The 12,509-nt window shown below is 46.1% G+C and overlaps 1 protein-coding gene across 1 annotated transcript in view; it reads right to left on the bottom strand.

The window, feature by feature from the left end:
• Positions 1-11,782, bottom strand: part of GPD1L (glycerol-3-phosphate dehydrogenase 1 like) — a 33,240-nt gene extending 21,458 nt beyond the window's left edge. The window contains exon 1 of the mRNA XM_031940432.1: positions 11,282-11,782. Within this exon, the coding sequence (XP_031796292.1) occupies positions 11,282-11,625 (344 nt within the window). The 5' untranslated portion in view covers positions 11,626-11,782. The remainder of the gene's footprint in view (positions 1-11,281) is intronic.
• Between the last annotated feature and the right edge of the window lie 727 nt (positions 11,783-12,509).

Raw genomic sequence — 12,509 nt, 5'->3', positions numbered from 1 at the left:
ATGTTTAACATATTGGATTACTTGCCATTAGGGGAGGCGGTGGGAGGAAGGGGGGAAAAATTGGAACACAAGGTTTTTCAAGGGTCAATGTTGAAAAATTATCCTTTTTGCTTTGAAAATAAAAAACTTCGATGGATGTGGCCCTCTTCAACAATGGGATGAACCAAATCAGTTCCAATAGAGCAGTAATGAACTGAACCAGCTACATCTAGGTTAAGAACTTGGGGAGATGACAAAGAACCATTACATAGAATTCCCAATCCCTCTATTTTTGTCCACTTGCATTTTTGATTTCCTTCACAGGCTAATTGTACATTATTTCAGAGTCTGGTTCTTTTTGTACAGCAAAAGAACTGTTAGGACATGTATATTTATATTGTATTTAATTTATACTTTAACATATTTAACATGTATCAGTCAACCTGCCATCTGGGAGAGGGGATAGGGAAAAGGAGGGGAAAAATTGGAACAAAAGGTTTTGCAATTGTCAGTGCTGAAAAATTACCCATGCATATAGCTTGTAAATAAAAAACTATAATAAAAAAAAGAAACTAAAAAACTTCACTTAAAAACAGATAAATGATCAATGGATATGACAGGCAGTTTTCAGACGAAGAAATTAAAACTATAGTCATATCAAAAATGCTCTAAATCACTATTAGAGAAATGCAAATCACACTTAACAGGTTGGCTAATATGACAGAAAGAGGAAATGACAAATGTTGGAAATCTGGGAAAATTGGGGCACTAAAGCACTGGTGATGGAGTTGTAAAGTGACACCACCATTTTGGAGAACAATTTGGAATGATGCCCAAAAGGCTATAAAACTATAAAGATATTACAAAGGGAGGGGAAGGACTCACATGTGAAAAAGTATTTGTAGAAGCTTTTTGTAGTGGCAAGAAATTGGAAATAGAGTGGATGCCCCTCAATTAGGGAATGGCTGAATAAGTGACAGTATATGAATGTTGTGGAGTATTATTGTTCTAGAAGCAACAATGAGCAGCAGGTGGGTTTCTGAAGAACCTGGATAGATGTACATGAACTGATGTGACAGCAACATTGTGTGGATGATCAACACGCTGATTTAACTTTTCTCAGCAACGAAGCGATCCAAGGCGATCATGATAGATAATGCTATCCACATCCAGAGGAAGAACTCATGGAGTTTGAATGTGGATCGAAGCAGACTATTTTCACTTGATTTTGTTTTGTTTTTTCCCTTTTGTTCTGATTTTTCCTTCACGACATGACTAATCTAGGAAAATGTTTAATATAATTGCACATGTGTGACCCATATCAGACTGACTGCCATCTTAGGGAAGGGAACTGGAATTAAAATCTGGAACTCAAAACCTTACAGAAATGAATCTGAGAACTATATGTACATATAATTGAAAAAAGATAAAAGTACAAAAAAATAATGTTTCTCAGACTTGAGATTCACATACCTTTAAAAAGAAATTTCCTTCTTACCCAAACCCTTCCTTTTAGAGATGAAACAACTGACCCCCAGAAGTGTTAACTAAAAGGGGTCAGGATTTGAACTGAGCTCCTCTACCCTCCAAGTTAGGGTCCTTTGTACTACTCCTTGCAACTCAGCAGAGAAAGTATGTCCAGCCTTCTTCTAGAGAAGTCTTCTTGATATAAAATGCAGCATTTTTTTCAGCCTCCTTTGAGGGTCGAGATGAATGGAGCTTGTGCTTTGGTCCTGGCTTTCCCTTATGGATGACTATTAGATGGGGACACCCCCCCAATTCCATTAAGCACCCTGGCAGTCAGTGCAGATACCCTGGGGTAGACTATAAATTGGGTTGGGAGGGGAAAATGACATTTTTATTTTAATTAACCTCAAACTAAAAATTAGCATTTCCTTCCACTGTTAAATAAAACATTATCCTCAGAAAAGGCTCCAAATGCTTCAACAGACTGCCAACCAAAGGGCTCCAGGACCCCAAAAAGCTGAAGAGGACTTGGGGCAGAGCTAAAGAGATGACACCCCATTTTTGAAGAGTTTTGAGTTGCCCCAGTCCTGCCTTCACTATGCTGTCATCAAGTTGTGTCCTCTGTTAGGAATTAGGGAGACTGAAGAACACCACCTTAAATCTAATAAAGGTCCCAGTGCTCAATCCCATATTAGGAAAAGAGGGAAACAAGGACATTTTAGAGGGATAGGGAAACTTCTTGGGGAAGGGAGCAGTCGTTCCCTAATACTTCTCATCCTTCCTGCTACACTGCCCAGGATTGGCAGTGATCTTGCATTGTGATCATTGTTAACTATGACGGTGTTGTTATTAATAAAAATACCTATTTTTGAAGGGTAGAGAGCATGCTCACTAATATGGCCATTAATATCACCCGGAGAGAATTCCCACTGTTCAGATCACCGATGCACCAATATGCCGTGCTAGATTATTCAGCAGAAATTCTGTTCTTGATCCAGGAAACCCTCCTGGCATCAGTACTTGCCCCCCTCCCTCCTTTCCAGGATTCTTGCCTCTCCACACAGCCCCAACATGTCCTGCCATCCAATAAGGGCTACAAGGCCCTCCCTCCTGTGACCTTCCCAGGCCTCCCCCTGCTGGGAATGCTCACCCCGCCGCCGCCCCCCCCCCGGCCTGGATTTTGTCATGTCTCAGTGAAAGTGCCCCCTCCTTTCCCTGTCTTCCTCCATCTTGGTGACTCCCTCTGTGGATTCCATCCCACTGAAGGCAGCTTGTCTGCCAGGAGCTCCCTAAGAGCCCTTCTATGTATTCCCAGAGCTTAGCACAGTGCCTGGCATACAGGCAGTGCTTAATACTTGCTGAGACTATCGGAGGGTCTGGTAGGGGAAAACGAGAAGACATTGGCGAGGCAGAGTTCAATGGCCTACACAGCCTCTCCAACTCTTGGGTATCTGAGTGATGGCTTCAATAGGCATGAAGTAGGTGAGGCTTTTTCCCCCCAAAAGAGGGCTCCGTCTCCCAGTCTTGTGTCTTCCATCTGCAGGGAGAGAGAAGTGGGGCTCCCCACAGAACAGAGAAGTTCTCTCCCTCCAAGCATCGACATCTCGTTCATTCATGAATCTGGACAGAAACTGCAAATGTGTTCTCTGCTCTCCTGGGTATTCTCAGAGAAGATGGACACCTTCCCGCACCACATCCCTCCATGCACTTGGGACAGGATCCATAGGGGCTGCCTCTGGCTCTCAGGCTCCTTTTTTGAGGATCCCAACAACCACAGCTCCCCTCTTCTGAGGGGACATCTTCCAGCTGAGCAAGTAAGGCACAGAGTAACCACCTGCCCATGCTTACGGAGTAACCACCTACCCATGCTTAGCTATCTAGCTATGGGCAAGCCAGGATTAGAAGATGGTTGTAGAAGAAATCTGTTGCTTCTGTTCTTTTACCATTTTAAAAAATAGCTTTTTATTAAACATGTGCAACTCTTTCCATATTGATCATGCACACACACACACACACACAAAAAAAAAATCAGATCGAAAGGGAAAGACGACAAGAAAAAAAATAAAAAAAGCAAACACGCCACCATCACATGCTGAAAACATTATGCTTTGATCCACACTCGGTCCCACAGTTCTCTCTAGATGCGGATGGCTCTCTCACAAGTCTATTGGAATTACCCTGAGTCATGTCAGTGCTGAAAAGAGCCACATCCATCACAGTTAATCATAAGAAATCTATTTTGAGGATAAATGAAGCATGTTTGTAAAACAAAACAAAACACTTTAATAACAAACACATTAATAACACTGTGCCTGGCATACAGTAGGTGCTTAATAAATGTTGACTTAGTGACATAAATACCTCACACTAGAGTGCTTGAAACAAAGAAGCCAGGAAGGCCATGGGTGGGGCCATTATCCTTCCAGGTAGTCCACTCCTCCCTCCTCCCTCCCCGGCAGGCCTTAAAGTTGATATCCTCTCTACTTTCCTCTACTTGGTTCCTGTCAATTCTCACTTCCCTACCAGCAAAGGGCCTGTCTCTAGTAAGCATCCTAAGGCCTAAATTGCTGCTTCTGATCGGTTAGGGCCTAGGAAATCAGAAAACAAGAGTTCAGCTCCTACTTGCCTTTCATAGTGATTTCACATTCACTATTAATCCTTACCAGGCTCAAGCAATAGTTAAAGAGAATATAATTTTCAGCAGGATGAATACAGAGAGGCTTGGAGAGACTTACATGAACTGATGCTAAGTGAAATGAGCAGAACCAAGAGATCATTATATACCTCAACAATGATACTGTATGAAGATGTAATCTGATGGAAGTGGATTTCTTTGACAAAGAGACCTAATTCAGTTTCAATTGATCAATGATGGACAAAAGCAGCTACCCCAAAGAAAAAACACTGGGAAATGACTGTAAACTGTTTGCATTTTTGTTTTTCTTCCCGGGTTATTTTTACCTTCTGAATCCAATTCTCCCTGTGCAACAAGAAAACTGTGGTTCTGCACACATACATTGTATCTAGGATACACTACGACATATTCAACATATATAGGACTGCTTGCCATCTAGGGGAAGAGGTGGAGGGTAGGAGGGAAAAATCGGAACAGAAGTGAGTGCAAGGGATAATGTTGTAAAAAAATTACCCTGGCATGGGTTCTGTCAATAAAAAGTTACTATAATAAAAAAAAAAAAAAAAAAAAGGAGAGAGAATATAATTTGCAGATGAGGAAAGAGACTCAGCAGTACCCACAGCACAAGGTAGGCCTTGTGCTAAGTTTGTTTTTAATTCTTATTTGATCCTCCTAACAACCCTAGCAGACAGGAGTTATTCCCACCTTATAATTGAGGAAACTGAGGGAAGAGTTAAATGACTTGCCCAGGGTCACATAGCTAATGCCAATAGCATACCCAGAAATTCTTAAGCCAGGATTAATTATGAACTTTTAAGATTTTGTTTAATATTTTAATAATTACTGCAATACAATAGTTTCCTTTTTAGTTCTATTTTATGTGATTAAAAATGTTATTCTGAGGAACCCACAGGCATTCAGACTGCCAGGACACAATAAGATGAAGAATTGCTGCAGTAGACTGAGATATCTATTTTCTGAATAAGCTTTTTGTTTTCTTTTCCCCCCATGAAGCTGTAATATATAGAGAAAACAGATTGTTAAGTGAAGAAAAAATCTGCTTTTCTTGAATTGAATGTTAAAAAAAATAACCATAGAGATAACCAAACTGGTCATTTTCAATTGTCAATGTTCCTTTCATATCAATTATTTTCACCGACACTGAGACAACAGACTGGGCAATTTTACAGTAATGGGGTTACTTTCATATTAACAACTTTCACTTGCCCAGACACAAGGAAACCCTGGTCACTTACCCCCCCCCCCCCCCGCCCCCCTTACTGTTACTCAGTTAAGTTAGATTTAACTTTTCCTTCTGGTCTTTGGGGAGAGGAGCTGGTGATGAATGCAATCTCTATTTTAGTAGGATAACTTGTTGGGTTCAAACAAAATGTGGCAATGATTTTTTTTAAAAAAGTTGTTGCATTGGAACATCATGGCCAGCTAGTGTTAGAGCCGGGCACGAAACTGAACAAGGTAATCCAGTTTGCTGAAATACAATTAACTATAAGAAATAAAGAGTATGTCAAAACTTGGAAAGGTCCTTAAATTCTTGTGATTTCCCCAGGACCACAGCTTCTCCTTATCTTAAGTCTTATCAAGAGTTAAGGGAGGCTTGGGAAGTTAAATGAATCACTCTTGGTCACAAGGCCAGTGAGTAGAGTTCAGGGGCAGGATTTGAACCCATGAATTCCTGATTCTAGCATGCACAGTGCCATTTGTCCACAGAAAAGAAACAGAATGTCAGTAGTGGCCCTGAGTGACAAATTTGGGGGAGTGAAGTTCATGGGCTTCACACTCTCTTGTTTAAGCAACAAGCACTTAGAAAATCTCTACTCTGTGGCAGGCCTTAGGATGGGGTCTGGAGATAGAAAAACAAAGAATGAAACAGGCCCGTTCCATTTCCAGAAGCAGGGGGGGTAGAGGGGACACCTACTGGAGTAGGAGAGCTGGGGGGGACAAGGCAGTCTTTCCTGGCACTCTTGTCAAGGGCACTTTGAAGGAAGCATCTGTGATTTGAGGACATGAAGGTGGATGGCAATATTTCTATTGTAAAGGGTCTGGCCACCTAGCAGGATCTGAACTTGGATGTGAAGGCTTCCTGGAACTCACAGATGCCCTCACAAGTCCCTCCTTCCCAGGGTCTCAAGTTTCCTCATCTGCAAAGTGAGGGGGTTGTCTCTGAGGCCTCTTTCAGTCAGAGGACACTTTCATGACAACAATTCTGTACACTATTGAACCAACTTCTGTGGCCTCTCTACACACCTTAGAACGAATCCTTACAAGGTGATAAGTTGCTAATACTGATGGAAACAATGCTCCTGTTTATACCTTTAGAGAGCTCATAAGTATCTAAGTACTCAATGGAGTTCACCCGTTTGGGAGAGTTCAGGGTTTAGAAAAAAACACCGATTTCACACCTCCCTTAGGGCCAGAGAGCACTCTGGGAGTCACTTTGCTGACTATTATTCTCCCAAGCCCACTCAGTTGTTCAGAACATCTCGCTAATGAGAGCGCAGCATGGCCTTGATCCAGACCGACTGCCCAGCTCTGCTCCCGGCTGGCTCTCAGACCCAGGAGAGCTTGAAAGAGTGTGGGTCAATGATTAACGATTCATTTCCACTCCTAGAAAATCAACTCAAATGACACTCTCCACTGGATACTGCCGTGACAGCTACTATTGGTAAATAAAACTTACTTTTAGAGCACTTCAAAGATCCAAACTCTTTGCTCATAATAGCAGCAGCAGCAGTTAACATCTATATATGGCTGCAATGTTTGCAAAGCACTTTATCAACATCTGATTTGACCCTTACAAGGAAGGGAGCATTTCTTAAGCAGGCACTGTGCTAAACACTACAAATATTATCTAACAACTCAATCAAAGCAGAGACAGAAAGATCTTGCCCCAGAAATTTATTTCATCTCTTCACTTCCTCATCAGTAAAATGGGGAGGGAAATATCTCCTGAGGCTATTGTGAGGATCAAATGAGATCTAATCTAGAAAAAGCATTTTATGTACATTAAAATATATTTTAATAGATATATATATAATATAAATATTATATAATAAAATATTATATAGCAAAATAATAAAATGCTACTACTTCTAGCTACTAAAGTAGCAGATGGCTCTAGAGGAGAGCCCAACTCTCCCTCACTTCGATCCAATTCACTTGTATGTTATAGCATCACCTTCCTGATGTCATGGCTTTTGAGGATGAGGACAAACAACTAAAGTAACTATGCTACCTACTATAGAAATGCTATTATTATCAGGTGAACCATTTATTAAGCACTTACTATATGCCAGGCACTTGGGAAGCAAATATAAACAAATAGCAAAATGGCCCCTGCCCTCAAAGAATTTCCATTCAAATGGGGGTAGATAGTCCATAAAGGGAAGAAAAGCTCTAGGGGCATTTGTCCTTGGCTAAATAGAGAAGAATTGAGTCCCTGGCAAGATTAAGACAGAAGCTCACCTCCCAAAGTCAGGGGAAAGAGTTCAAAGTTCTACTGACAGGGAGAAGAGAAAGATGAGATGATCAATAGCACTTACAACAAGTAAGTAGGCAGAGCAAGTTTTATACTCATTCTACAGATGGAAAAAACTAAGTAACTTGCCTAACACTAAAAAAACTCCAATTCCTACCACCATTGACCCACAAGGGATCTCACAATATTGATATGACTTAAGGAAACCTGACCAACCAATTCCACTGCTCATTATTCCCAAATTCAAGGTTATTTGCTAGCCACAGCCTCCAATAACCTCTCATTTTAGAGATAAGTAAACAGCCCAGGGACATAATGAGTTACCAGCCAAACCAGGTTTTAATTCCAAGTATCTTCCCCCCCAATTCTCCTTGCGCCTTACTATCTTTCACAAGTGGGAGCCACAGGACTTAATACTTCTGTGTGCTAACAAACCCATAAATAATCCTGTCTAAAAGGAGGGAAATCAGTGCCCTTTTTTCTTTCTCTACAATTAAGGTAGGGCAATGCTATGGAGGGGACTTTTGGGGAGGAGGATCAGGAAAGGAGGATGGTAGAGATCTAGGGCTGTGAGGGACAGCTGAGCAGGGGAAAATCTGCCCAACTTCTCCCACAGAAGAGTAAAGGGAGGTAGCATGGACTCAACCTTCTTTTCTCATCTTGTGTGCTTTCCCTTCCTGTGCCCCCCTGGCAGCTCGGATCTGGGGGCTCCAGCTTCATAACTAGGAGCACTTCAGTTAAGTCCCATCTTTTCTCTGAATCTCGGTTTACTCATCTGTAAAATCAAGGTGCTGGGTTTGGAGTCAGGAGGATCTGAACTCAATAGAGCTTCAGCAGTTCCTAGTTGTGCACCTCTTGAGTCACCTGACAGCTCTCTGCCTCAGTTTCCTCTGCTGTAAAAAGGATAATGGCACTACTTCCCAGGTCACTGGGAGGATCACATAAGTTAATACATGTAAAGGGCTTTGTATAAAAGAGAGCTATCTACACTGCCTTCGGTGTCCTCACATCCCAGGTCATTCTACCTGGCAGGAATTGGCAAATGGGTGTTATGAATCTTTCCAATTCTGCCTGACCTTTCACTTAAGAGGAAGTGGGCCCTGAACCATGTTCCTGAGACTACAGGGAAATTCATTACAACAGTCCCAACTGCTCTTTGGTCTCCTGGGAGCGGGCAGACCATGCCAGGCACAGGGACAAAAGGACTGAGAGGGTGGGGCACATACTCAAGCCAAGAGAAGGTCAGCACTCCCCAAAATCACAACTCCTCCCAGGTCTCTGGATTAGGTGCCAACGAGCAATGGGCCCAATCAGGCCAATCAAAGTTCAACTCCTAATCATCCTGCCCTCTGGCTGCAGCAGGAAGTGTCTTGAACCCTGGGCAATCTGAAGAAGCCTAAGGGCTCTCTTTGCATATGCTTTAACCCTGGGCAATCTGAAGAAGCCTATGGGCTCTCTTTGCATATGCTTTTAAATGTGCAAAATAAATTCCACCACATTATAAAGGAAACCAGTTACCCTGAAATTCAGTTATCAATTAAAAATTAAAAAAATAAATAGCTAAGCCACAATGGACTCTGGATTAACCACTCCTGCTGTTTAGGGAAAACTAGAAGGCGTCTAGTTCTACCTTTTACAAGGAGGCCTGAGGATAAGATCCCAGATCAGGGTGTGTAAAAAATCTTATTCTGCTAACCCTATTCATATGGATACACACCCATTCATACACATTCAAATTTTATTCGATCATTTACAAAATTCCTACTATGTATGAGATTCCCAAAGTCATGAAAAAGATGCAAGATGGGGATGATCTGGTGTTGCGGCCATTGGGACCATCTACCTTGGAGGGGCTCTGAATACTTGTTTATTTCCCCCCACACACACACACACCTTGCTGGGGTCAAGGTGGGTTAAGCCACCAGATGGCCCTCATTGCCTGCTTTACTTCCCTGCAGACAGTAGGGCAGCAGGGATCAAGCATTCATCTGGGAGGTGAAAAGCCTAGGCTTTCATCACCAAGTCAGGGGGGTCTCCAAGCTCTGAGGCCTCTGATGAGTCTCCTTCCTCTTCTGTGCAACAGTAACAACAAAAGTATCCGCCTCCCAGGGCTGTTCTATGGACAAAATGCTTTGCAAACCTAAAAGGCTTTTATGAGAACAGGAGAGTGCTCCGTAAAAAGGTGGCTGGAGGATGGAAGGTGGGGCACTGAAAAGGATCTATGGGTCAGCGGAAGACTGGACCCAGGAGGCAGCCTCTCAGCGTGTTATACAGCGAGACTCTTAGCAAAGAATACTTGGCATCTGGTGTCAGAGCCAGCATGGAAAGAATAACAGAGTAAACATTGTCTTCCTGATATGTGGCAACAGGGAAGGGTTCCCTGGCAAGCCCCGGGGCACCTGCTGCCCAAGCAGTCCCATGCAGGAGGGGAGTTTGCAGAGTCAAACTCAGATCCGAAGGGACCTCAGAGGTCAAGGAGTACATTTCCCAGACCAGGAAACAGAGGCCTAAATTCACTCACACAAGTCTGTACTTGAACCCAGACTGTGCTAAGCTGGTGACAAGAAGACAATAAACCTCAAAAAGCCTGAGGAACTTAATTACACGGCAAGCAGGAGAGGCCCAAGGGCACTGATAAATTCATATCGAGATACAAAGTAATTTCAAAGGGGAGACAATGTTTCCAAACGGGGGAACAGAGAGAGAAGGAAAAGTGCTCAAGGCTAGAGAAGAGGGAGGGGAAGAGAGGGCGCTCCAGATAGGACTTGGACAAAGGTGGCAAAGTGGAGAAGCCCCTGGGGGGCCGGTGGCCCAAGAAAGGGCCAGCATCCTGGGCAGCCAGAGAAGGGGGTGAAAAAAGGAGAAGGAAGCTCCGCAGCCATAGGGAAGCTGCCACTTTCCCCCATTTTTTTGCCCTTGGCCTCCTCAAGTCAGGCCTCGAGGCTCCGGAACTGGGAGGGGGAGGCCAAGAGTCGCAGGAGAAAGGGGGAAGGGACACAGCCCGGTTCCAAGTCAACCGCCCTCCCTCGTGGCAGGTCCCCAGCTGCGTGGGAAACGTCTTCCTGCAGAATCTGCTGTGGCGCCCCCCAAGCGAAGTCCCACCCGACCCCAATGGCCGGGACCCAGGGGAGCCCCTTCTCTTTGCCATTCGTATTCTGGGTCCCACCCCCCCCCCCCGGGGCTCCTTCTCCTCGGGGAGCGGGAAAGGAGCGGGGACTGGGAACAGCTCAGCTCCCACGCAAACTTGTCCGCGCACCTCGGGCCCGCAGCCCCCTCGGGGAGGGGGTGTCAGTGGCCGCGGGGCCCGCGCAAAGGGGCGTGGGGTGCAGGGGGTGCCCGCCCGCCCCGCGGAGTGCAAGGTGCTGCCCGAGCCGCCAGGCCCAGAGCAGCAGGGGGTCCTCTCAGGTGCGGCTGCTCCCGAGAGCCAGGCTCCCCCCGGGGGTAGCCGGGGGTGCCGGGGGTGCCGGGACTGGAGGGAGGAGGGGGGCGGGAGCCCCTGTCACCGACGTCCCCGGCAGGGCGGGGGGAGGGGGCTCTCCGGAAGATGCAACTAACGTCCCCTAGTCCTGCAGGCGGGGAGCAAGAGCGGGAGCCCGGGCGGCCCCCGGGGCCCCCCGGGGCGCGCCGCGCGTGGGGCGGCCGGGGCCGCGCGTGGGGCGCCCGGAGCCGCGCAGCTGCCCCCCTCCTCCCCCGACCACGCTCACCAGTTGCCCGAGCCCACGATGCACACTCTGAGGGGCGCGGCGGCCATGGTCCAGGACCGGGAGGCGGCTCCGACGGCTCCGACAGCGCCGACAGCTCCGACAGCCGCGACAGCGCCGACGGTTCTGAGCCGCCACAGCAGCCGCCGGGCCCAACCCCAGCCCGCCGGCCTCCAGTTTCCCAGGGCCGCCCCCGAGCAGACGCCCCGCCCGCGCGGCCCGCCTAGCCCAATGGCCGCGCCGCCCCGCCCCTCCATGGCCCCCCCGACTGACGGGCGGAGCCCCGGCCTGCGCGGACGCGCCCCGCCCCCGCAACGCCCCGGGGCACGCTGGGATTTGTAGTTCATCCCTACGGGAGCCCGCAGGGCGGGCCGGGGAAGCTCTTCTGGGGGTTTGAGGGGCGGAGGCAAAACAGTGCAATAGGGTGGGTCAGCGTAGGGGCTCTAGAATCTTCGTTACCATCACCCTCATCAACTAACAATATTATTAACAATAAAAACTCAGAGCTTCGAAGTTGGCCAAGCGCCACGACTGTATAAGCTCATTCTATCCTGACACCAACCTTGGGAAGCTCCAGGTCTGACGCCGTCTCGCAGGGGGCACTTGGCCGTCTTTGTAAGTTGTCTGACAGATGAGGAAACTGAGGCAGGCGCGGCTGAGTGCTCAGACCCGGAGTCCGCAGTTAGGAAGCGCCCGAGGCTGCATTTGAACTCGGCTCTTCCAGACTCGGGCCGCCGTAGGAGCAAGTCGCTCGGGGTGTCTGTAAGCCGTCGTTTGCAGATAAGGAAAATGAGGGAGGCTTCTGCCCGCCAGGGTTATTGCGAGAATGGAAAGAATCTTTGTCAATCACTTTACAAACCTTAAAAAATGTTAACTGTTGTTAATCACACGTTTTTCATTCTTTGTATTTTCACTGTGTTTCTTCAGTTCTACCTCAATTCGGTCAGTCCTTCCCTGCTCCCCTAATAGCTTATTTAGATTTGCTGTTTCACCCAATCATTCTTTAGGATGAGATTATTTAGTTTCCAATTATTTTTTGTCTACTTTCCCCTGGCTTTTTGTTGAGTGCAATTTTTATTGCATCGTGGTCTGAAAAGGATGCATTCACTATTTCTGCCTTACTGCATTTGAGTTTGAGGTTTTTAATGTCCTAATATATGGTCTATTTTTGTAGAGGTTCCATGAACTGCTGAAAAGCAAGTGTACGCCTTTCTGTCTCCATTTCGTTTTC

This window comes from Sarcophilus harrisii, chromosome 5, assembly GCF_902635505.1.
Source record: "Sarcophilus harrisii chromosome 5, mSarHar1.11, whole genome shotgun sequence".
NCBI classification, from domain to species: domain Eukaryota; kingdom Metazoa; phylum Chordata; class Mammalia; order Dasyuromorphia; family Dasyuridae; genus Sarcophilus; species Sarcophilus harrisii.
Note: the sequence above shows the minus strand (reverse complement) of the source record. Positions and strands in the feature narration are given on the sequence as shown.